This window comes from Olea europaea, unplaced genomic scaffold (genome assembly GCF_002742605.1).
Source record: "Olea europaea var. sylvestris unplaced genomic scaffold, O_europaea_v1 scaffold747, whole genome shotgun sequence".
In the NCBI taxonomy this organism is placed as follows: Eukaryota; Viridiplantae; Streptophyta; class Magnoliopsida; order Lamiales; family Oleaceae; genus Olea; species Olea europaea.
Genome location: NW_019265877.1, coordinates 632897 through 660372, shown reverse-complemented (window position 1 = coordinate 660372; position 27476 = coordinate 632897). Strand labels below are relative to the sequence as shown.

At 37.5% G+C, this 27476-nt stretch overlaps 2 protein-coding genes across 2 annotated transcripts; one reads left to right on the top strand and one right to left on the bottom strand.

Annotated features, from left to right (window-relative positions):
- Positions 1-7548: 7548 nt before the first annotated feature.
- LOC111391054 (uncharacterized oxidoreductase At4g09670-like) lies at positions 7549-9409 on the top strand. Its single transcript, XM_023016194.1, has 2 exons — positions 7549-8093; positions 8607-9409. Exons 1-2 carry the CDS (start codon positions 7626-7628, stop codon positions 9225-9227), a joined length of 1089 nt encoding a protein of 362 aa, XP_022871962.1. The 5' UTR covers positions 7549-7625; the 3' UTR covers positions 9228-9409.
- An 841-nt stretch (positions 9410-10250) lies between these two features.
- Positions 10251-21732, bottom strand: LOC111391074. Its single transcript, XM_023016216.1, has 4 exons — positions 21547-21732; positions 19268-20302; positions 11264-12131; positions 10251-10737 (listed from the first exon to the last, which is right to left on the bottom strand). The coding sequence occupies exons 2-4, from the start codon at positions 20234-20236 to the stop codon at positions 10691-10693; spliced, it is 1884 nt and encodes a 627-aa protein (XP_022871984.1). The 5' UTR covers positions 20237-20302; positions 21547-21732; the 3' UTR covers positions 10251-10690.
- Positions 21733-27476: the final 5744 nt, after the last annotated feature.

Below are 27476 nucleotides of genomic sequence, written 5' to 3'. Positions count from 1 at the left end.
AGAGATCCTTCCTCTTGGCATTGAGGTCTTTCACCAAGCCCTCAAGTTAGATGCTTGTGCTTAGGGCCTGGGCCACATAGGCACTGTTTGCAGTGACAAGGTCTTCGGCGGCAATGTGGTCTTTCTATTCCTCTGTCCAATACTTGTTGTGGACCACCGCCACTGCCACCGTCTCCAGAGAAAGAACCTCCAGCACCTCTTTTACCAGTTCCTCAGAATTTGTGGCCAAGAAGTCCTCATCCTTCGAAGGACGGGCTCTCTTCTTCTTCGGTTGCCCTGGCACTTGGGCAATTGGAACAGCAGCAACTGGGGCTATAGCCGAGGCAAGAGATGCCTCGAAAGGTGCAGGTGTCTTCTCCGGGATAGCCACCCTAGTGGGTATGGTGGTTTGCTTTAGAATCGGGGCGGCCTCGCCACTGTTGGGCGCTCCGAAGGGCCAACAGACTTATTACCCTTTTGCAGCAAGTTGGCCTCCGGATCCTCCGCCACCTCCTCCTCTGTCGAAGGCTGGAGCCTCTTGCTGGCATCCACCAGATCCTTCATCTACTTCTTGTATGCAGAGGAGGAGGTCTTTAAGACTCTCGCCTTTTCCATCATCTACTGGATGGTCTTGAAATCAGGCTTCAGGGACATCTTCCTGTTAAAGTTATCTGCAAAGAAAAAAGGAAATCATTACAAGTGTAAAGGGTCCGAAAAATTACTAGAGTATTCACTTCGGGAAATTTACCTTGAGAAGCCATCAGATCGTGCGTCACGAAGTGAATGTTCTTCCTAATCAGCTGGTGGTATGACCTCTTCTTCGGAGGCAGCCAGTAGATGATGCAAATGATATTGAAATCATCGATGGATATTTCACATCGAGGAAGAGTGCTTTCAAAAGAAAATAAATAGCAGTTACGATCCAAACCAAAGAAAAATAAACATAAACGCAAAGCAGCAGTACTCACGAAGTATAGAATACTTCGTATGGACCGTAAGAGGCGCCAGGGGTCCCCCTCCATCGTGTCCCATCTCCCGACATCCCAGCACCATGAGCTCTTCCACTCCTTAATAGAGCTCAACAAATCGAGCACGAATGGAGTATGGAAACCCCATGAGGTCAGGTAATACCAGACCCTGGTCTTATCCCCCCCCCCCCCCCCCCCCCCCTGGGGGGGGGGGGGGGGTTGGAGGTAATACCAGACCGGCTCCCCCCCCCCCCCCCCCAGCCGCTACCTTGGAGATGTAGAGGGTTTGGAAGACAGAAAAAGCCAACTCTACCCCAAGCGATGCCTCCTTTCATAACATCCAGGAGCCCACCATTTGGCTCCAAGAGTTCGGGTTCAACTGGGTCGGAGCTAAACCATAAGACTTAAGGACTAGGCGAAAGAAATGATGGATCGAGAGCCTAAGGCCAGCCCTAAGAATCGCTTCGCTAATTGCCATGCACCCTGGCCTAGGGTAACAGGCTCTCTCATCGGGTTCAAGTAGGATCAAATCTACACTGTCTAGAATCCTATATTCCGTCCTAACTCTATCCAGGTCGGCACTTTTTAGCTTAGAAGGGTAATCCGACACCCCCAATGCAGAGACGTGTCTACTGGGCTATCAGGCCTCTTCCAGATATTCTCCCCCCAATTATCGCTTCGAAAATTTCGGAGAAGGTCGCCAAAATGGGCTCATCCATTCATACTAATTCCAGCCCTCTCCCTGAACTACCACTACCCTCAGAAGCCATTTTTTTAGAAATGAAAGATGTCAAATACTTATTGAAACTCATGAAACGGGGGTTCAACAGCCAAAAATGGTTAGGAAATACTGTAGAGTCACCGGAAATTGGAGTTGTCACCGGAAAATACTTGAAGAACGCCGAAAAATGCAAGGGTTTTGAGAGCAAATGAAGTTTCTGATTTCGCAAAAGTGAAAAACTCCCCAAACACTCAAGTCCGCCTTTTATAGGGCGTCCCAGCTGATCTCCACCGTTGAATTCAAATGCAATCAATCTAGGCCGTCCGTCGCATCATCAATCTAGGCTGTTGAAATGAAACGTCAGATTTGATCTACACCAAAGATCGAACTGTGACCCTCATGCTCACGTGAAAATATGCGAGAGCTGTCAAATCATTTAACGTCAGAAATGTTCGCCTCAGATCCAGTAGATGAGCTCCACACAGCTTTACAAAGCTTAGATGCACCAGACGCGGAGTCCTCTATAGGTCATCGCCTCGGCGGCTACGTTCCCTCCTAAGCTTTACAAAGCTTTAGCCATCTCCCAACGCGTCATCCCCTATGGGTCAGCGCAACAGTGGCAGATGAGCCCCTCACTTAGCTTTACAAAGTTTAGACGCACCAGACGTGGAGTCCCCTCTGTGTCATCGCCTCGACAATACAAAACTTTAACCATCTCCCAACGCGCCGTCCCCTGTAGGTCAGCGCACTAGTGGCAGATGAACCCCCCACTCAGCTTTACAAAGCTTAGATGCACCAGACGCGGAGTCCCCTGTGGGTCATCACCTCGACAGCTGCGTTCCCTCCTAAGCTTTACAAAGCTTTAGTCATCTCCCAACTCGTCGTCCCCTGTGGTTCAGTGCACCGGTGGCAGATGAGCCCCTCACTCAGTTTTACAAAGTTTAGACGCACCAGACGCGGAGTCCCCTGTGGGTTATTGCCTCGGCAGCTGCGTTTCCTCCTAAACTTTACAAAATTTTAGCCATCTTTCAAAGCGTCATCCCCTGTGGGTTAGCACACCAGTAACAGAAGAACTCTACAGCTTTACAAAGTTTAGACGCACCAGATGCGGAGTCCCCTGTGGGTCATCGCCTCGGCAGCTACGTTCCCTCCTAAGCTTTACAAAGCTTTAGCCGTCTCCCAACGCACCATCCTGTTGGCCAACATATCGGTTACGGATAAGCTCCTTCCTTAGGCAATAATGAAGCTTTAGCGTGTCTGTGGAAGATATGTCCCGACCTTCATCTCTTTGGTGAACATAGAAAACCATCCCACAAGCTCTCACAAACCGCAGTTCCTATCCCGAGGCAGGCATACCCGATCGGGAAAACAAGTTCACCCATGATATAAATATTCATGCCTAAACATGGGGGGACTACTGTTACGCCTCTATCTAAACCACTTCGGAAAGTTTGCCGCTACGTCATACGAGGTGCCCAACACCCATCCGAAGTGGTTCCGAAATGATTCCACCACTAATGTTAGCGAGCTTCTAACGCGCTGCGAGACACAAACAATTATACTGAACCAACGGAAACGTTCTTGCTGCTGACGCCGAAGCACAATGCACTCCGAGGATCTCTGTCAGAGGATCCATAGCCAATTTCAAAAAGAGATATGTGTTAAGATCTTTTCTGTCCTCAAGGTTTAATTGATTTGACGTCTCCATGGGCCTAGTTGATGTGACGTATCAACTTTATGTCAACTCAATTCGGGAGAACTTATTACCCGCCCACTCTATAGACGCGGTTAATTGACGCTTATGAGTAGACGCCTCACACCTTCAAATGCATATACGTGTCCCACATCTAACGGTTCTCCTCAACTATAAATACCCAAGGTTTGACAAGAGACAAAGGTAATGAAACTCTTACAACTTAACTCTTCATAACAAGTAAATATATATTCTCCTCCCCACCCTTTTTGTACAACCATGACACTTTTCCAATCACCAGAAGCTAACCTGACCGTCGGAGTGGATGCGGCCGCCGCCACCCTCGCTGGTTCCAGCCGTGTGCATCTGACCATGCGTTGACTGTGCGCAGGCAGGATTACGTGGAGCAGCTATCGGTTGGCCACGTAAAGGGTCCAATTCGCGAGGTCAACAATTACAATTGTATCTCTAATTTTTCTCTATGAATATTGGTTCTTAATAAACGTTCGCCTCTCTTTTTCTCTATATTGTATAACATATTCTTAATTTTTTAAAATAGAGAGTGGATTTTACTTATTAAATTTGAGAGCCAAAAGCACTCTCTATTCAAATCTTATTTGAATTAATCATTAACATATAAAAAATATAGGTTGAATAAAAGATAGGAGAAAATTAATAAATTTTTCTTGAAAAAATAAAATGAAGAACCAAAATCGAGAGCATTGTTAAATAAAAGGAGCCTATGGTATTGGATGAAGAATGTGGGCAACCTCGAATGGCATGAGCTAAATGTGGGGAGACCCACTACAATTTTTAGGAGGGATCGAGAGTGCAATTCATTCACATAATTAATTGGAAGCACAACCATCCTCCGAAGCTTCCTACATTGGTCAATATTCACTTCCAATACCTTTTATTTTGAGAGACTTAACGAGGCCAACAAAAAAAGCTCTTTTTCGTTAAGATAAATAGGTAAGACTAAGACTTCATATTGAGATAAGATGAGGGGAGCTATAACTTTGAGCAAAAGTTTGGTCAAACCCAATGGCTGTACTCAAGCCATACGATCAAGGACCCTACTTTATTGATAGTTATAACCTACTAAAAAGTTCGATTTAGTACAAGAGAGTAAAAATTTTAATCCCTTAATTTAAAGATAATCTTTATAGATAGATGATCTTTTGAAGATATTCTTAATCACTAGTTAATCTTAAAAGTGACAAAGAGGCATATATAATACTCGAATTGTGAAATGATGGAGTTAAGTATTTGTTTCAAACGTAGAGTGTCTCTATTATTGTCAAAAGGGTGCATGTGTCTTTAATACTATTATTGTGACATAGTTTTTTTTTAAAATTATTATTATTCTTTAATTTCTCCTCCTAGGAATTAAAAGTAAATTTATTTATAAATGGTTTAAATTATAAATAAGTAGTAATATTTGTGAGTATTTCGAAATGTGAGATTCATCCAATAAGTACGTGGCATAGTTCTTGATATCAATCATGCTACGAATGCAAAAAATTTTGACGAGCAACACATGGCAAGGATTCATTGGAGAGTAGAACCAAAATCAGACGAATAAGATGTTGCCATAACAGCATATGTTGGAATTTTGTTAAGAAATCTCTAGACTTGGGACTTTTTCCTCTTGATATCAATTATGCTACAAGTACAAAAAATTTTGACAGATAATACATGGCGAGATTCATTGGAGAATGGAAATAAAGAAAAAAAAACCAAAAGAATCAAATGTTGTCACAATAGCATATGTAGGAATTAAGTTAAGAAATTCCTATACTTGAGGCTTTTTTCTCTTGATATTGGTAGATTTGGGTAGAGCCCAAATGAAATGCACGTGACGTGTACGTGTTGTGTGGTGCAGATGCATTATTTATTCGAATCATGTTATAGTGATATAATTATTCGGAATACTTGCAGCAGAAGTCCCAAACTTTTTAAATATTAGCAGATTTTCTTCTAACCTTTCATTTGTTATAACAGTCACCCTTAACCTTTCAAAATGTTACATTTGAGGTCCTTTTGGATAGAATCCGTCCAATTTACCATTAGTTGATTTAAAAAAGTGATTTTGACCATATTTTAACTATTTTCTATAAGGACAAAATGGTGAACTTAATTTATTTCCACATAAATACAATAAAATAATAAAAAAGGAGAGGAAAAAGCCCAAACTAAAAAAGTCATACCATATGCACCGTCGAGCGATGGACAATGCTACCAAAAAATACCGCGCACTGACGATATTACACTCGTAACACACTCTAGCAAACAACTAAGCTAAAAATCATTTTGGAGGAAGAAATATGTCAAAAATAGCCTTGATTTTCATCACCTTCAGAAATCTAGAACACCACTTCCGACAACACCCATTACCATCAACCACCACCATTCATCTCACCTAATCTAATAGTACATTTTGATGGAACATCACAAAAATAGGCCCAAAAATATTACTGCAATTTTTGGGAAAATATAGCTGATTCGCAAAATCGTCATAGGCAATCGTGCCTCCTCCAATTGATGGGACCCACACTATTTTTCCATCCAATTACGAACAATCGAATGCTCAGCACTCTAATACGACCTTAGGTAGACAATCAATTAAATCAATTCAGCTTTCAATTGCCGTATTCATTACTGTATAATAAAGAAAAGCAAGACATATTCTAGCTTTGTAAATTGTGATGAATCCGCGAAGTATCAAAAACTCGATGTTCAGCACTGTCATTATTGATAGTGCCGACAGTGGCTGCTTCTAGTCTTCCCTTCCTTCTTGAAAAGACCCCCACAAGCATTACAAAATGATTGCCAAATTCATAGCCATTAGTTTACACTCTTATAGTTTAATCACGAAGAATAGAGAACTAAATTTCTGAATGTAAAATTAAACCTTAGGGCTTCTTGTATTGTTCCTACATATTGGAGTAGAAGTGGTGCCACAATTTGCATACCGTCGAGCCAAAAGTGGGTTCCCGTCGGAAGTAGTTCATCTTTTCGCTACAAACCCATAGATTTATGTCCAGTTAAAACTATGACAGTACCAACTTATTCAAGAATTGGGTAAAGCCATTTTATGCATTATAAAGAGAGAAGTTTGAAGATTTTTGAGATTTGTGTGGTCAGCTAGCGGTGGTTCATAGATGGGTAGGAGTATTTGGTTTGGAAGAAGCGTAATTTATTTTCCTTTCTCCCATTTTTGGTTTTTTTTTAATTATTTAAATTGTTATTTTATATGGTAATATTATAATATTATCAGATGCAACGGTTTGAAAAATTTGGGATAACGATTGCAACAAATAAAATATTAGAGGAAAGTCACTTAGTGTTTAAAAGGTATGGGACTTTTGCTAAAATTATTCTTAATTATTAAGGCTATGTTTGTTTTCATTCTTTGGCCAAAAAAATGAAAAATATGATTGTTATCCATCACAAAAAGCTATCATATTTGACTTCCTCTCTATTGTGTAAGTCCCGTAACGACTATATTTTTCATTCTCATTTTTATAAGAATGATAATCAAACTGGATTTAATGATTGACATAATATTGCATTATATACTTCGAACCTGTTTGGGAGTGATTTTGAGAATTGATTTTTTGATCATTATGAGAAAAGTGGGATCCACATGTGAGAGAAGAAGTCAAATATAACTGCTGAAATAGTAAAATAACGGTCAAAAAATTAATTTTTTAGGTAAAAAAATCGAGCCCAAACAGGCTCTTTATCATTGAACTGTTTTGAATACCATTAACTTTTTAATCCAATCAGATCTTTCCAAATTACACTATGGGCCTGTTTAGGACCGATTTTTTCACCTAAAAAATTAATATTTTGACGTTATTTCACTATTCCAACTGTCATATTTGACTTCTTCTCTTACAGATGAACCATACTTGTCAAAAAATCAATTCTCAAAATCACTCCCAAACAGGCTCTATATCAATTCATCGGTCAACATTTAGCCCCTATTTGAGCCCTATTACATTAAATTCTATTACATTTCATTTTTCTATCTCCTATTTTCAACCACACAATTTTCCATAAAATAATATTACACGTAAATCGAAAATTTTTCTTTTTTTTTCAACCACTCATTTTTCAAAAAAGTATTATTCCCCCGTTAAATTTCATACATAATGGGAATCAAACAGGGGCTTAATGTCAAAGTGCCATAACCCTATTTATCGACATTTCTTGCTCATCTCCGGACACATTCTCACTACTCATACTGCCTTAAACAATGGCCGCGGAGCCGCCGCCCGTGCGTTTCGGGATCCTGGGCTGTGCTAACATAGCTCGCAAAGTGTCCCGCGCCATGATACTCAGCCCCAACTGCACTATTGTTGCCATTGGCAGCCGCTCGCTCGAGAAAGCTGCTAACTTTGCAAAAAACAATGGCTTCCCGGTTTCAGCAAAGGCGTACGGTTCTTATGACGCCGTATTGGAGGACCCTGACGTCGACGCCGTGTATATCCCTCTGCCCACCAGCCTCCACCTCCAATGGGTGGTTGCCGCGGCTAAGAAGAAGAAGCACATACTTTTGGAAAAGCCGGTGGCTCTGAATTTCAAGGAGCTGGATTTGATCCTGGAGGCGTGTGAATCCAACGGGGTGCAGTTTATGGATGCTACCATGTGGATGCACCATCCAAGGACTCCTAAAATGAAGGAATTCCTCTCTGATTCTCACAGTTTTGGCCAACTTAAAACGGTATGCTTTGTGTATTTTGATAATATTACTTGTGAATTTTTCAATATTACTACCAAGATAAGTAGATTACTTATATTTTTAAAACTTATTTTTTATTTTAAAAGAAATTTGCTTATAACTTCTTAAGCTTCGCTAAACATGCTGTAAAATTTTATGGACAAGAAAAGAGCCTGGTAATAAACGAAAGGGAAGGAAAGGGCTTTCGGAATTCTGTTTAGAACACCATAAAAATTAAGTACTGACTATTAATTGATGAAGGGGATTGTAGATGTCAAAATTTACTGTTTTCTAGTAATACTGATTTGTCAACCGGAATTTCTCTGATATAAGTATAGCATCATTTTTCAGTCGGATGAGTATGTATTAGAATAGTGAATGAGCAGATATTAGCAATCTTGGATGTTCAGTTTTCATGTGCGAACTACTTTCACCAAACTCAGTATTTCTCTGCTATTATTATATATAATCCCAGTGAAGAGTTGGCATGAGTAGATGATGTTATCTTTCTAACAGGTACATAGCATTTTTTCGTACAACAGTGGCGATGATTTCCGGAAAAATGACATCCGTGTGAAGCCAGATCTTGATGCCCTAGGTGCTCTTGGTGACACCGGCTGGTACAGTATTCGTGCAATCTTGTGGGCTGCTGACTACGAAATGCCTAAAACTGTAACTGCTTTGCCCGATGCAGAGTTCAACGAAGCCGGGGTAATTCTATCCTGCGCTGCTTCTCTACGTTGGGACGATGGGAAAAGAGCAACTTTCTACTGTTCTTTCCTCACCAATTTAACTATGGATATCGGTGTTCTTGGCTCCAATGGATATTTACGTGTCCATGACTTTGTAATTCCTTTCCAAGAGAACGTTGGACCATTCTATGTGACAGCAAACACCAAATTTGCTGAGCTATCAATTGGGATTGAACCTGCACCAACTGAACACAAAATCTATACAGATCTTCCCCAGGAAGCCCTTATGGTGAAGGAGTTCTCTGGTTTGGTTTCTGGTATAAAAGAACACGGTTCGGGTACTGAAAAGAAATGGCCAACCATCAGTAGAAAGACACAGATTCTTGTTGATGCTGTGAAAGCATCAATTGAGAAAGGTTTTGAGCCTATTGAGGTTGTGTTCTAGTGGTCCAAGATTTTATGATCCTTGCTTGGAAAGATGGTTTCAATGCTTGCAATGTTTACTTCTTACTACTATCGTGGGGTACTTTGTAATAATGTATTGATTTTGCTTTCGAATAAAACTTTGGCTGCTGGGGTTCTAAACCTTCCAAATAATTGCAGATTACATCCAAACTTTCTTATTTTTGTGCTGATAGTCGCTAATATTTTATTTCGATTACAGCTGGAGGAGAAATGAGAATAGCTCACATTATTATGTCATTTTTTCTCCATTTCTCTAATAAGCTTTTTGTATCAGTTTCTAATTTAGACAAGAAAAAAATCCTGAAAAAAAAAATCCGAAATTTTAAAGAATTCACTCAAAACATCGGTGAAATTCAGAGTTATCCCATCTGGGTTTTGTCTATATGACCAGGATTTTGTTCGAATCCAACATCCAAGGACAAAGGTTTCCTTCTTTTTGTCATTCACTGTAAAAATGGCACAAGAGATAAAATGAGTGATTCACTGAGTACAAGTGAAACCAATAATTTCCAGATGGTTTCAAGTCTCCTGACGTTATGGCGGTGTGGCTGTGGTATGCCGGCGATGGTTATTGGTGGGTGAATCAACGTTGGGATGATACAAAAGGTCATGCCTTCTACATCCTTTGAAGGATCACGACGAAGGAAATTGACCTCTTCCAAGAAAGATAAAACATCCCACGTTTCGGCCAAGCAATCAGCAAAACCATCGTACCCATCGATAAGTGTGCTATCTTACTCAACCGTAGAGATCGAGACGGCTGAATCTTTCGTCTCCTCCACACCCGACAAGTAAAGCTCTTGTAATCCCAGATGTAATCAACGTTGAGCCTGCACTAAAAAGGAAAAATGGCTTGGGAGGTGCCGTAGTTGCCGATCAACATTTGAATTTAACGGGACGATGAGATCACTGGACAGTACTAGTAAAAGATAAATAAAATTTGTTCAATGTACTTCGGAGTATTCAATACCAAACATGCATTTCTTGATTATAAGAAATATAATTGTTCAAAGTCAATCATCCACTCAAAATTCTCCAAGGTTTATATACAGAAACTTTATGAATGTTACAAAACAATAAACATGGATACACATTAAAAAGCAAACAATAAAGCACAACCAGTGATCAATACCTAGATTGCATATATATTGAAGTGCTTAAACAAAACTAACATTAAAAAACACACATTTAACTAGAAATAGAATTCGACTGCGCCACAGGACACCACGTATTTGATGCTATGAGCTGCAGCAGCTATATTGCAACGTATATCGCATTCCTAAATCCCAACTGAGTTTCAAGATTCTGCATCAATAAATGTTTGAGCAACAATAAAGGATCCCGATCGTTGAAGATACAATATGAGCAAAGAAAATCCATTAACATTTCATTTCTTTGTATTTCTCTTTCATATTCGATTTCTTAGCTTGACCTGACACGTGACTATGCTTCATCCTCCATGAGCAGCATGTTGTATCCCTGCTTCATGTCTGCATCGTTTCGAAGTTTTAATCAAGTTGAGAAAAGAACAATTGACAAACAAATTTGAATGTCAACTGGTTATGAAATCAGACTTTATAAAGCACTAGGTAAAATAAACAGACTGCAGAAAATATACATCTATATGTTACATACATATATACAAACATAAATGCATATATCGTACTGCATGTAAAGAAGTAAACAAGTACTAAGTTTAAATTAGAGTAACAACATTTCTACAGAAAAAATCAGGGTTTCAACTGTTTGAAAAGTCAAACTTGGAATTATATCAGAAAGCCTATAATATTACTAAATGAGGAAGGAGCTACTAAACGTTCTGTAGACTGTGCCAAGTTAGATCTTTTGTGGACATGGGATTAGTTCAGGACTGGGTACATAGTACTAGATAAGATAGGAATAAAAATAAGAATCTCTCTTTTTACTGTGGGATCTTATCTGATACTGCATACTGAGTATAAAAAATATTGCTTTGAGATATACCTATTATTTAGAATCAAAAAGTTGAAGTTTTACCTTTTGTCATAGCTTTATTGTATCTTTCTTTCCGTTCAATGTCAGCCTTCCATGCACGATCATTCTTACCAAAGTCATCTCTTTCATCATTTCCTATATCACTTTCACTTGCAGTTTCCCATTCAGAATCATCAGTCTCTTGTCCATACATATCCCCAGCGTCCCCTTCACATTGTACTCCCCCATGTTTAATTGCAGCCTCTCTAAATAACCAAGCAGCACGCATTTGTTTCTTAACTAAACGCTCAGCATAGTCAGGAACCTTGTTTTGCCTCAAGGACAGATCGGGATCACTCGATTGGGAGCACTCGTTTATGAACAGAATAGCATCTAACAAACTCTCCTTGGCTAAACCGAGCATGTCATATGCTTGCGCTCGTCTCCAAAGGCTTTTCGCATGACGATTAATTGGGCTATGAATACAAAGTGCACGTGTAGCATCACTTATGGCAGCCAGTGGCTGTTGTAATAAAAGATTACACTGAGCTCGATTACTGTACAGTACAACTCTCTCTTTCTTTGACCTCATTGGACACAAAGCCAATGCTTCTGAATACTTCGAAGGAGCACCAGAAATATCTCCTGATGAGAACAGGGAATTTCCTTCGAGTTTTACAACTAAAGCAGCTGCCTGTTTGATATGAAGATCCTCTTTCAGCATATTTTTCTCCCATTTTAATCTCTGTCGAGAATTTAGTAGCTCCTCTACCTCTTCTTTTGCATGGGAACTGATTGAGTTGCGGCCTGCTCCTTGTGATTGAATGCATTCCCGAAGAACATTAACAATTGAATCCCCAAGTTTTTTATGATCCCCAAGAGTTGAGATTTCTGCAAGGTCAACTAATGCAGGTACAGCCTTATCAATAACCTGCATAATTAGTGCAAGGAAATTTAGAATATCCAATCATGTAATGGATTTTTTTAAGTGCTTATATGCTGGTCAAACATCATTTTAACCACACATCCTCAAAACTCACAGCTTTTATTTACTTTTTAATAACATATTTCTTGGAACCCAGTGCTTATAAGCACTTAAAAGCTTAGCCAAGCAAGCACTAACTCCATACTCTATAACAATTAAGTTTATCTGTCATGGTCAGTCTGTTCTCATTTATGATATGACATGGAAATTGATGAAAGTTCACTTGAAGAAACTGGTTCCGAATAAGAAAGCGGAAACATTAACAGTCGAACGGTCAACAGATTTTTGGATTCTAAATAACAATTCTTAGTGATCAATTTATCAAAAAATAGAGAAAATATCTCAATTTATAGGTAGAAGCTTATTTTCAATAATTCATGCCTTAAATGAGCCACATGATATGCGAGATAAGAGAATCACACACTCACAGGAAAAAGACTAGGCAGGAAAAATTTGGACTTTTTAAGTATATTCATGACTTCTCTTACATGGTTCATTATGCATAGGTGAGTGAACATTTATTTCAGACATGCTTAGACTAAAAAGGATACGTCAACAATGATAAGAAGACTAGGAGAATCAATTCTTATGCTTCTTGAAATGAAGATTTTGAGCAATTTAAAACTCGTGCTTGTTTATTTCAAAGAAAGACGTAGGATTAAAAGGATGATCGACATTTGACAGAAAATGAAAAAGAAAACTAATGTGGTCTGGAACAGTGCTAATAAAGCAGTGTTCTAAAAAGAGGCACCTAGGCACGAGACGAAGGCGTTTTGCACTTTCTTTTTTTTTTTGTCTTTCTTATCCTTTTTTAATTTTTTTTCACACCTAGTCGCACCTAGTTTCACGGGGTGCCTTTCTTCTTGGCACAGAAAGGAACATCGTACGGCAGTAGTCTGCTCCGCTAGACTACCTTCCGCCTTTTCTCGGTCGCGTCGGGACGAAAGAAAATTTGATTGCAATTTTGTAGAAAGCTTACAATTGAGAATTTGAATACATTGAAAGTAAATTGAACATTGATTGCTGAAAACTGAACATTACAATTGATGAAAGCAGAAAATTACAAATGCTGGTGCAGGGGGCGGACACCAGTGAGCTTGAAAGATTTTTGAATGACTAATACCTCCTATAATAGCATTCTGAACAAAAACCCAAGTGACGGGAGTAGACGTTTAAAAGACGAGGAATCATACTAATCTTTTACCAATATCAGAGCTATTTTACAATTAAAATAACTATTACAATGAAACGAAAATTACAACTCAAGCTTAAAGTAATATTTACAATGTGCGGCCGAAGTTGGGCAAACTGCGGCTGCGATAGTGTCAAGGGGCTAAGTAAAGCTGCGGTCCTTGACATTCTCCCCCATTTGTTTTGGCGACGTCCTCGGTGCCATCAATGCATGATACGCTTTAATTAATGATTTGAAGGCCCCGAGATCTTTTTCTCTTTCCCAAGTATTCTCCTCGCTGCTGCATCCCATCCATTTGACCAAGTACTCCTGATGATCTTTTCTAGAAGCCCGAGTGATTCGATGGTCAAGAATAGCTTCAGCAACCTTCTTTCCAGCTTTCTTCAGTTCAAATACAAGTCGCTTTGGCTCATTTCTAGATGCGTCCTCCTTATCCGAAAAGTATGGCTTCAACACACTAACATGAAGGACCTTGTGGATTTTACACCATGAAGGGAGTTCAACTCTGTATGCAACTCTTCCAATCCTCTTCACAATGGGTAATGGTCCAATGTATTTTGGTGACAATCTTGAGTCCTTCCCTCTTGTTGGTTTGTAAACATTTCTGTCGGGAAGCTTAACCATTACCAGATCTCCAACATTGAATTCAATAAAACGACGCTTAGATCTGCAGCCTTTTTATACCGTTTTTGAGCTTTTTCAAGATAGCTCCGAGCAATTTCAATATTCTGTTTCCACTCTTGAGAAAAGCTCTTTGCTTGAGGGGACTTGGTACTTCGTTCAATATCCACTGTATGAGGGAGTAGCGGTTGCTGGCCAGTAACAATCTCAAAAGGACTCTTATTGGTGGAAGAGCTCTTTTGGGCATTGAAGCAAATTTGGACCGCATCAAAAAGTTTTACCCAGTTTTTCTGCGAAGTAAAGATAAAGTGCCGAAGATATTCTTCTAACATAGAATTGAAGCGCTCCGTCTGTCCGTCAGATTGTGGGTGAAAACTGGAACTCATGCTCAAAGTTGAACCAAGAAGTTTGAACAACTCAGTCCAAAATATGCCAGTGAAACGAGGATCTCGATCACTGACGATGTCCTTAGGCAGCCCCCAGTATTTGACAATATGTTTGAAGAAGAGTTGAGTTGTCTCTTCCGCAGATACATACTTAGGCGCTGCAATGAAAGTTGCATATTTTGATAGACGGTCCACCACGACAATGATAGTGCCAAAATCCTCAACTTTTGGCAACCAAATAATGTAGTCCATCGATACACTTTCAAATGGCCGGGATGGAACGGAAAGGGGCTCCAGCAAGCCCGCCTTTTTCTGATGATCTGCCTTATCTTGCTGACAAATAAGACAAGTTTTTACATATGTTGCAATGTCGTCCCGCATTTGAGGCCAGTAGTATGCACGTTGTAGTAGTGCACAAGTGCGTTCCTCTCCAGGATGCCCCGCCCAAATTGTGTCATGGCATTCCGTGATTAGTGATTTCCTCAGATCTCCACCCTTAGGAACATATAGGCGGTCTCTCTTTGTCTTCACTAGTTTTCCATCTAGCCAGAAGTCGAGTTTTACCCTGCTTGATAAGGTCGACCAAATATTGAGTAGCCGGGTCCTTCTCCATAAGTGCCCGAATTTGGTTTTTAGTATTCGTGGAGACTGCGCTCCCTGAAAGAGCAGCTATAGAGCAGATGGTAGCTAAATCGGCCCGTCGACTAAGAGTATCAGCAACATAATTACTAGAGCCGGGACGATACTCTAACATAAAATTGAACTCTGAAAGGAATTCCTGCCAACGAGCCTGTTTGCTCGATAGTTTTGGTTGGGACATAAAGTGACTAACTGCAGTGTTATCTGTCTTCACAATAAATGGAGACCCAAGCAGATAGTGACGCCATCCTCTGAGACAATGGACAACTGCTAACTATTCCTTTTCATGTGCCGAGTAACGACGTTCTGTCTGGTTTAACTTTCGGCTCTCATATGCTACCGGATGTCCTTCTTGCATGAGGACTCCACCAAGGGCAAAATCTGAAGCATCTGTATGAACTTCGAATGGTTTAGCCATATCCGGTAAGGCTAAAACCGGGTTCGTCCACATGGACTTCTTCAACCTTTCAAAAGCAGCTTGGCATTGGGATGACCAATCCCAATCCTTATCCTTCTTTGTCAATTCAGTAAGGGGCAGTGCAATTTCTGAGTAGCCTTTCACAAATCTTCGATAGTAATTGCATAACCCAAGAAATGAACGTACATCATGTACGGTTTTTGGTGGTTGCCAATCTTTGATGGCTGTAACCTTCTTCGAATCCATGCGAATTTTGCCTTGTTCAATGATGTGACCCAAGAAACTGATAGATGTCTGAGCAAATGAGCATTTAGACGACTTAGCATAAAGTTCATTCTCCCATAGCCGATTAAAAACTTGCCTCACATGCTGGACATGTTCCTCCAATGTCTCGCTATAGATTACTATGTCATCCAAGTACACCACGACAAAATCATCTAAGAACCCGTGAAGTACCTGATTCATCATAGTACAAAATGTTGCTGGAGCATTTATCAAACCAAAAGGCATCACCTTAAATTCAAAGGCTCCATATCTGGTTACCACCGTAGTCTTTGCTTCGTCTCCCTCCTTAATCCAAACTTGCCAGTATCCGGACCTAAGATCAATTTTTGTGTAATACTTCGCCCGACTCAGTCGATCGAAGCAATCTGCAACCAGTGGGATAGGATAGCTATTCTTTACAGTAATCTTGTTCAGGGCTCGATAGTCACAGCACATTCTAAGAGAACCATCAGTCTTTTTCTGAAACAATACAGGAGCTCCGTATGGCGACTTTGCAGGCACAATGATTCCACTCTCCAACATTTCCCCCAACTGCTTCCTAAGCTCTTCAAGCTCAGGCTGAGACATACGGTACGGTGCCCTGGCGGGAGCTTTAGCGCCTGGAATAAGTTCGATCTCATGATCAATCGTCCTTCTTGGTGGTAATTTCTTTGGTAATTCTTCCGGCATGATGTCCTCAAATTCCCGAATAAGCCTTTTAACGGGTTTTGGAATAGGACCATTCGCCTCTTCGACCTCCTCTAATCGAAGAGTACACAAAAAGGAGGGTTCACTTCTCTTGAAACCTTTACTAAATTGCATGGCTGAGATACTCTTCTCGCCCATCCTCCCAACCTGTGTAGGGATGACACACGGCTTATTACCCATCATCATTAACGAATCGGAATATGGCAACACTGCTGTCTTAGTATCCCGAAGAAATTCCAATCCCAGAATAAGCTTGAAATCATCCATCTGAACTGCAGATAAATTTGTCCTCCCCTCGAAAGGACCTGCTTTGATGAACACCGATTTTGCCACTCCAGCTATTGGTTAAGCAGCGGAGTTGATTGCTTTTACTTTTCCACTACCCTTTTCTAGAACCAGTCCGAGCCGCTCTACTTCGGTACATGCAAGGTAGTTGTGGGTAGCACCAGTATCCACCATAGCCCTGATTGGCTTCCCATTGATTTTTACATCAATGAACATTAAGCCTTTGGCCCTACAAATACGAGCCTTCGCTTCTTCCATCTTTGCCTCTTTCAATGGAACATCATTCTTTTCAGCAACCCGATGCGATAGTGTGTTGCACCGATGTGAAAATGCCCCAACTACTTCCTTATCCTCTTCAGAGTCAGTCTCATTATTACAATTAGCTTGCGGGACCTCTTGTTTTGAACTTGGCCCGCCACTTGCTAATTGACAATATGCATTCACCATCCGCTTCTGAGGACACTCCGACACCCGATGAGGTCCTTCACATAAAAAGCACTTCAATTTGAGAGTGGCATCAGTTCGGCCCTCCGTTGCTTTTCCTTTGTTCCAGTTGTTACTATTACTGCCGTTAAAATTTCCCTGACGGCTGTTATGATAATTTTCCTGAAAGCCACGGGTGCTTTGCCTGACGGCTGTTATGATAATTTTCCTGAAAGCCACGGGTGCTTTGATAGGCTCCTTTTCTATTTTGAGAGTAGCGCTCTCCCCCATTTGGGTTCGAGCTGGGTCTGTAAGATCTGTTACCACCTCCAATTGCTTGATTACTCCCTGAAGGTCGATCTTTTCTAGATTCTGTTTGGTAGTCGCTCAAACATTCAGCGGCTCCCATGGCCGTGTTTAAATCAGTAACCTTCTGTCTTTGAAGTTCCGTGCGTGTCCACGGTTTCAACCCTTCCATAAAGGTGAAAAGCTTGTCCTTTTCTGACTCAACATATGCCCTGAGAAGGATTTCACATACTCCCTGATAGAGCTCGTGTGTTTCAGGTCTCGAAGAGCCCGTCGAGCCTGATACTCGACATTTTCCGGGAAAAACTGCGATCTGATCGCTTCCTTGAGGAGATCCCAAGAATCAATTCGAATCCTGTGGGCCTGAATGTCCGCATATTTGGTTCGCCACCATAATTTTGCATCTCCACCCAAATACATGGTAGCTGTGGTTACCTTTCTAGCTTCATCTTCGATCGAAGCTGCTAGAAAGTACTGTTCCATATCAAACAAGAAGTTTTCGACTTCTTTTGCATCACGTGCCCCTCCATAGGTACACGGTTCAGGAATTCTGAGTCTAGGAGCATACTCGTGTGCGGGAGCTTGCCCATTGCCCACCGCACGTTGGAATACTCGTAATTGAGCTCTCAACGCTTCCATTTCATCCTGCAGATCAGGAATGATTGCAGCAGCTTCCGTCATTACTGCGCAAGCTCTTTGGCTTTCATCCAATTGGATGTGTAATCCACGAATCTCAGATTCGGCCATCTCGACTTTTTCCTCGAGACCTTCCACAGCATAGCACAACCTAGTAGCTGTCTCATCAAGCGCATCCACGCGCTGTTTCGTAGTACCCTTCTTGGGAGGCTCTACCACTTCAGTGGTGTGTGATGTAATTGGATCCATAGCTTTCTTATCGAGGGTCTTGAGCCGCAGCTCTGATACCAACTTTCACGGGGTGCTTTTGAGCAATTTAAAACTCGTGCTTGTTTATTTCAAAGAAAGACGTAGGAATAAAAGGATGATCGACATTTGACAGAAAAAGAAAAAGAAAACTAATGTGGTCTGGAACAGTGCTAATAAAGCAGTGTTCTAAAAAGAGGCACCTAGGCACGAGGCGAAGGCGTTTTGCACTTTTTTATTTTTTTTTTTGTCTTTCTTGTCCTTTTTTAATTTTTTTCACGCCTAGTCGCACCTAGGCACGCTTTTTAAGGCTTTTTAAAGGTTTTTTCTTTAATTATTAAATAATTTTAAATTGATTTAAGATTATAAATTATTGTTAACACAAGAAAACGTTTTTTTATGCCTAGGCCAAAGCTTGGTCTCCCCACTTCACCACACTTTACGTTTTTTTGAAAACTGTAATAAAGTTATGTCCAAAGTACTGAAATACAAGGACACATTAAAAATTTTAAATATTGAATATTTCAAGGTAAAACTTTATATAGATAGATGACAAACAATTAAGCCAGACAAATATTTGCAAAAATATTATAATCAATTTAAGATATGACATAGAACATACCAAAATGATCTGATACGGATAAAATCATTTTATGAACCTAGTTCCCAAATACATCATACATGTTTTTTAGCATTTTGCCTTTAGTGAAGAAATTTCTTCATTTGTTGCTAAGTGAAGACAACAAATCTCATATTCTAGTAATACGGAAGTTATATATTGCATCTGTTAAAACTTCAGTGACCAGAGGGAGGCGAATAAAACTATGTTTAAAAATTTAGTGAATGTATCTACTAATGAAATGTGTTGAACAATAAAATCAGCATATTTAGTGAGAAGCATCTTATTAACAACTGGTAGTGAATAAATGCTATGGAAAATAGCACTAAGATCAATTACCTTATTACTAATATTTGGATCTTGGAGCAACCATAAAAGACAGTCAATGGCCATATACTGCCAATCATCTGATGATCGTGCAATATTACACAATGCCTCTATAATGCCAGTGCAGCTAGCGACTGGTCCCCTGCCAATCTTATGATGACAAATTGTCCGTAATAAACCAATACCGGCAGGCGAGTTTTCATTAACAAGTCCACCCCACATGCCTGGAAGTTTTGTTAGAAATTCCGGTTTGCATATAGTCGGAAGAAATTCAGATTTGAAAGCAAAGCAATTGATGAGTTGAAGGGACCAACACTGAAGCTGGCTAGCCCATTCCTCGGCTTTCCTTGACTCCATTTCAACACCGCCCATGCCACGTGTAAGAAGATCACAATGATAACCGAACCTCTGGTCAACATACTGGTAAAAGTGGGAGTATACAATTTCAAGTGAACTCACTGCCAGCTGCATGGAGAGCTCTAAAATCTCGCCATGACTAGCTACAGCAGGAAAAGTGCTGGCATAGGTCGCTAAATGCCCTAGAGCTCTGACAGCCACTCGTTGTTCAACCCATGTTAACCTCCCTCTAAGAAGTTCAACTAAGGGTGGGATTACCCCGGCACGCACTGCTGTTTCTGCAAATTCTTCCATATTCATAGTGTAAGATCCAATTATATGCGCTGCATAGTATGGGATATATATATTTTGATCGTGGGATAGCCAGCGGCGGTTCTTTAAACCCTTCCAGATAAGCGCTGCCATGCATTCAAATATTCCCAACTCGATAAATTCGGGATCATTGGGATGCGCCATGGCAGTATTCCAAAGTCCACTAATAGGTAGAACCTGACCATCGTTATCCTGTGAAGGAAGATCTCGGAAAAACTTTAGTATACTTGCTCTGCGCTTGCTCGGGCTCCCTTCCTTCATGACACAAAAGAAACATCCTGGATATGGACAGTCAGAGGATACTTTATCCATGCTCACAAAACTAGAAAACCTGGTTTTCTACAAATCCTGATAATTAATTCCTCATCAAGCAGATACCTGACATAAATATGTGAACCCCACATTTGTCAAATTGCAAATTTTAAAAAATAATGACTTGCAACCCAACTGTATCATTGTAGTTATAATGGTTCTTTTTTTGCCAGTGAGAATGATTACATGATATAACTGAATTAAATGAAATCATCATATAATGATGAATCATGTGATAATTGCAAGCATGGAATTGTAGGTAGGAGTATCTGCTTTTGTTAACAAACGACAAAATCCACAATCCATTCATGGCAGTATAACCAGTTAATTATTACATAGCTTATGGTTACCACATTTAATCAAAATGCCCAGAACAAAGAGCAAATGTCATAAACACAACTTTCCTAATATTTTTCTTGTATGCAGTGATCTTTTGTTAATCTAAACCAGCAATGCATTAAGTAATGAAGTTGCAAATCTTTTAAATGAACTTATCATGTTTCTGAATGTCCACAGATATCATTTATCAATTACACATGCTCCTTTTTCCTACAGTCTATAAAAGAACGTAAAATCATTAATGAAACGTCAGCTGTTCACATAGAATTAACTAATCTTCATACTACACAATTGCCTATGTTAGAATCAGCATTCAGTAATTTACATCTGCAGCAACCATTATTAGCAAATCACGCATGCTTACAAGCCCAAGTGACTAAATTAGCAGAAACTAACTAATTTTCAGGAAAAGGGCCAAAAATTCAAGCATTCGAGAAAGTCAGCAATGGAAAATGCAGACACAAAGAAAACAAATGAATGGAAAAATCCAGTTCTTTTACAAGCCTTCGCAGTAAAGATCAAGTATGCTTATTGTTTCCATCACAAGGCACACGAGGATAAGAAAAATTTAACAGAAATCGCAAGGCACACGGGAATAAGCAAAACACGACCCAAAATTAAGCAATTCTTTAACTAGCAAAATTTTGGATTTTAAGACAAAGCAATCATCTTTCGATGGTTCATTTTCACATGAAGACACCCAATTTCAGAAATCAATCCACAGTAGCATAAATCCTACCAACATAAGCAAACGGGAAAAGGGAACCATTTTGAGCAAGAATTAATTCCCGAAAACGCAAATCACAGAGAGTTAGCTCAAACTACAGAAAAAAAAATTTAAAAAAATCAAAAACAATAAAAATGAAACAAACCCACATTGATTTTCACAGCAGAAATAAAATTAAAACAGGAAAAATCAAGACTTGGATGAAAAAATCAAAAAGGGAGACAGAGAAAATGGATAAAAGTACCTCAAGATTTAGAAGACGCCGAGTGCCAGAAAAAAAGAAAAACAAACACCACAATCCTCGAAAAGAAAATATCTTTACGAATTCAAAATGAATTTTTCTTTTTTTTTTTTTTTTGGTTCTGTACTTCTTTTAGGTTTTGATTGATGACAGTGCACAGTCAAGCAAACAAGAGATCTTGTTATAATTTTTTTTCTTTTTTTAATTTCAAAGAGTTTGTAATTATCTACAGTATCCAGAATTGATTGGTAGGATCCCACGCATTATCTCCAGCATTATTGTGCTTTCAAATTAAACATTATTGTGCTTTCAAATTAAATTTTCTTTCTTTTTTTAAATTTTTGGGTCCATTACCCATTTTCTTGCACCTTTTTTTGTCTAATATAGGGGGCATTACCGTTGTAGGTCAAGTACTACTTTTTTTTTTTTTTTTTATCGGTAGGTCAAGTACTACTTTGTTTGATGTTGAAGTTGATTGTACTTTGTGACACCTACGTTTATGTCATATTACTCGTAACAAAATGGAAGTGAATGGGGGCAAACAATAATAAGCGCCCGTTTGATTGCAAAAATAAAATTTAAATAAAAATAAAATAAATTTTAGAAAATTAAATTGTCTAAAAATTATTTTTTTGAAAATTGTAAATTATTGCATTTGATTGGTATAAATTTTCATGGAAAAAATGTTGAAATAAGAGTGTTTTTTGTGTTTGTTTGATTTTATTTTACATAAAAATTATCAATTAAAGTGATAGAATTTATTAGTATTGGGGATGAAATTTATTTCCATTGCAAAAAAAAAATCATCTATCTTTTGATATTCGTTTGACTTTGTTTTACATGAAAATTGCCGATTAAAGGAAAATATTTTTTTTACAATAATTCTTAGAATTTGTTTCCATTGTCAAAAAAAAAAAAAAAAAAAAGCGCTACAATGACTAGAATTGGCCAATTCAAGGAAAATGTGGAATTCGTCTGAGGTGACAAAAAGTTGGAAAATGAATTTTCGAGAAAACAATGCTATTCCATTTTCTAGAGAAAATTTTCATCTATCAAACATATCCTAATATTATCCAATAAAAATGAATTTGATCTGTTCATTTTCTTTGATGAGAATTAAAATTAAATTTTTAATAAATTTTGATAAATTTTGATGAAATATAAAAGTTGTGAATTTCATTAAATGTGTTGTTAAAATTAATTATTAACTTTGAGTTAAATTAAAATTTTAATTTTAATCTCTACCAATAGAGGCATAGACATAGTAAGTCCATGTTTGAAGCTCGTCTTTTAAAATTTATGAATCATGCTACAAGTGCAGAATTTTTTGATAGAAAAATCTTACAGATAACACATGACGCAACATTATTGAAATATGGGGAAAAAAAAAGAAAAAAACAGTCCACTTGCATTTTGCCACGTCATTGTCGGTAAAAAATTTGTTAAATTTTTTTTGTAATTATGGCTTTTAGCAAATACATATTTTTTTGACAGAAAAACCTTACAAACAACAAATGACACGACATTATTGAAAGATGAGGGGAAAAAAAAAAGAAGAAAAAATATTCCACTTACATTTTACCACATCATTGTCGGTACAAATTCTATTATTATTATTATTTTTTTTTTTTTGGTAATTATGGCTTTCTTGAAAATTTATTTTTCTCCAAATTTATTTTTAACTACACATTCTCTTGCATATAAAAAGAATAATACTAACTTTTAATCATACATTTTTTCAAAAAATCAATTATTACAAAATTTATTTTAAAAAATGGATTACACATGGGCAAAAGAGAAGGAATTACGTCGAAGTTAAAGCAAATTAAGAACTAATTGACTTAACTATGTTTTCAAGTTCGCTCTCTGTAAATGTGTATAAATTTTGTCGAAATGGTATTGTGATAGCTTAGTCCATTTCTTGACTATGTTCATTCTTGCGAAGGTAAATGTTGGTTTTGAGAAAATGACCAAAAATCTTTTTCGAAAAATGATGTTTATGGTTGTGAAAATATATTGTAAGAGCTGACTATGTCAAATGGATTTCTATTTTTAATGATGAAATCTATAAAATGGTTTATGAGTGCCTTGAGGATTGATGAAGTTGTTTGAATAAAATGTTTTATGAATGCTTAAAAATAGATAATTTAGTGGATAGATATATTAGTAGACAAAGAGAACGTTCTAAAAATTGCAAAAAATGAGGAAAATGAATGTAATATTAATTAGTACATTTCGTCTGTAATAATTATTTTTATCCAAAAAGTCCTTTGAAATGGTGTAAAATAATCTATTTATCAAACATATATTTCACAAAACAATAAAGCGGGAGTTCAACAAAGTATTTTTTTTCTCATATGTATGACAATAAAGAATTAGGAACATAAATGTTATAATGAGTAAAGATTAAGAACCTTGTGCACAATTAAAATAAGGTGCAACAAGTTAAAATTATGGTATGAATATAATTACCTTAAACATAGATAAGTAACTTACTTCTTGTTATGTTTAAAAAAATGTGATTTATTCTGACACTAAGTTACAAGTTACATAACTTACATATCTTGAATTTAATTGATAAAAATATTATTTATTTATAAATTTATTTACTTTTATATAAATTTATTAGTAATTTTTCAGATTAATTTACATTAACAAACTAAAAAATAAAACTATTTCTCAAACCACTATCTAGATTTATTATTTTTTTTTTCCAAACAATGTCTTTCTTAATTTTTTTCGAGTACACTTTGTAGCACATCTGTTACACAAGTAAAACAATGAGTTACACGTTCCATCACTAATTTTCACTTATGTCATTGATACTATCACTAGTAACAAACTTCGTGACATTTACATTACATTGCTGCCACTTCTAACATCATGTTTTATACTATTGGTGCCGCTGCCACCATTGATGTTGTTTATCTCCCACCGTCGTGGCCATTACCATCGACCACCACGAAGAAAATCACATGTTGTACCATCAAAACCACCATCCCTCCTGAATTTCCACCACCACAAAAACCATCATCTACCACCATCAGGACCTCCCATCAAATCTACACACCATCAACGCCATTGTTACAACCCACCGATCCTATCAACCATTATCATTTGGTACCTGTTTCTACTTCGCAAGTGCATTTTGTGCTCTTATTGAGCCAAATTATAAAGCTTTTTATATTGTCGAAGTGTTAAATTTTACTTAAATTAATTTTCACTTGTTTTAGTTTTGGACCCGTTCATAAACAATTGGAAAAGAAAGATGATTTGATGATTTGATAGAAGGTTTGGGAATTAATGTGCACATAAGAAGTTGAAAGATCAAAATACGCATGACTTGTAGTTGATGACTAAAATAAAAGAAAGAATGAAAGAAAGAACTAAAGAACGAATTTTAGCAGATTTTATAACTGGGCAGGTGCCCAGTTATAATGGCCAGGCAAGTGCTCGGTTTTCTACTAGGTGATTGCCCAGGCCATTCGTAGCCAAAATTATTTTTCCTTTCAAAATTCTACTCAAATAAGGAAACTTCTATTTAAGCCATTATTGCATGATTTTTAGACACGTTTGGACTCTTTGGATACTAGCATAAATACAACTTATCAACTCTAAATTAGTGGGATCAAAATATCATTCCACTCATCTCAAGTGTGAAGAATGTGTTATACTATTGGAGCAAAAACTAGGATTTTTATTGGAGGGTTCATTCGGATTGACGATCAAGTGCGAAGAATGGGTTATACTATTTGATTTTCTTCTTCTCCGGGTTATGAATTTCATCTTTTGTATTAGTTTTTGTCTCTTTATAATGTAAGGCTAATTTTTTTTATTTTTTTTTTTTTGGCGTGCTAGGCCTACGATGAATCTTGTATCATGATCCTTTAACTCGTGATTTTATTTATTTTTTGAATGATTGACATGAATTTATTTTTCTCTATAATTATATGCGTAATGGTTGTATGAGATTGTGGTTTGTTTTACCTTCGAAATATTGACAATAAGTTGGACATAATTTCAATTGTTATAAATTCCGATAGAGAATAGAAATATAGCGTTATTTTCTACATGATCTTTAAGTAATCATAAATCTTAAAATGATTCTTGTATGTTCGCATTCATCATAAAAATATAGTCGAGTCACATGTAAGGATATGTTTAATTCCAATCGAGAGAGATTGTTAAACAATTAAGGTATATTGATTTTTATAATTGAATTATATTGTCAAATTGTAGACTTCGGGGTTAACGGTGATTGATACAAGGGACTTCGAGGATCCTAGTGCGCTTTTAATCAACAAATATTCATCAAACTTGCATTCATTACAATTTTGTATTAATTTTAGTTAAGTTATGACACAACCCGTCTAGAATCACCCTAGTGGACCCGAAATGTAACGTGCGCCGATGATAAATGCTAACTAGATGTCAAATCTATCACCAAGGCTGACTATGAGTTATTTCAAAAAATACAACAAAATCAAATGCTTATATAAAATATAATGCGATTGGCCCGAAATATCTACTTCGTACTTCATCAATATGAGTTATAATATTCAACATGTCGTGTGGCTATTATTCCGAAATCATTAGGCTCTTCCAGTTAAAAAGAATCAATTGCTACCTGTAGGAAAAATCGTGGGAAAATATATTAGTTGATAGCTCAGTGAGTGGAGAAATTCGAAAATAATTATACTTTTTTCAATTTTACATTTCTATTAAAAATCGAGTTCATATCATTTAATAATTCACAAGATAACATCATGTAATTATAACCAAAAGTGAAATATTCACATAAGGTTGTAAAATACCATTTCAAAATCATAATATAAATATCAGCTGATGACCACGCTATAATCTCATCACATCAAACATAATGAAAAATCCACAAAAAATGTATCCTCTAATTGAAATATGAAATCCGCCCCTCGGGTTAAGAATTTTCGTCACGGGCCTTTGGCCCCCTCCGTGAACGAAAGCTGGTCTCAAAGATCTCTATTAATTAATTTTAGAACACGGTTAAGGCTCCTCAGTAACTATATGTACACAGTCGAGACCCCTTCATCATCGGTTCAAAATCCCTCGGTGTAGTATAGAACACTGCCAAGGCCCCTCAGTGAACTAAAAGAAATATCTAATCACAGGTACTTTTCTGGTCGATCTCAAAATCATATCTAATATTTCAATTCACAATGTACCGTATACAATATTTGAAATCCCACATGTATCATAATAAAAGATATTTCAAAAACAACCATATAATTCTAACACATAATTGCACATACTTTAACAATATACTTAATTTATAAATACTTTTAAAACTATTTATATTTTTCACTCATAGAACTATATACGCCAAAATCAACTCGGTCGGTAAACTGTCCCAATATCCGTATCGTCGCCTGAAATATAATATAATTTCTAAATCAACAATTAACTATTTTAAGTAATTTCAATAATTAAATAAGCTATACCCAAACTTAATTATTTCACGTTTAGGCGATTTCTAAAGTCTCTTTAATTACTAAAACTAGTTTTTCTTTCATTTTACTCAATTTCATAGTTTATTATACTAAACCCCTTCAATAAAATTGAATTTAATCTAACAATCTAACAATTAAAAAATCAAACATAATTTGATAATAAGTAACTTTTTACTTACCTTTCAAAATTGAGAAATTCAAGCCTAATAATGTAGACAATTTATTTTCTAACAACTTGACAAAATTTTTCTAATTTTTTCTTTCTTCTTCCTCTTCTTCCTTTTTTTTTTTTTTTTTTTTCTACATCAACACTTTGACCCTATATTTAGGCCCATATACTCTATATTTGTAGGATTTGATTTTTGTTTGTTAATTCAATAAACATGAACTTGACTTTGCTGCTGAGCCATCTGAATTTTCAGCTACCCCAGGCATAATGCCATTGGT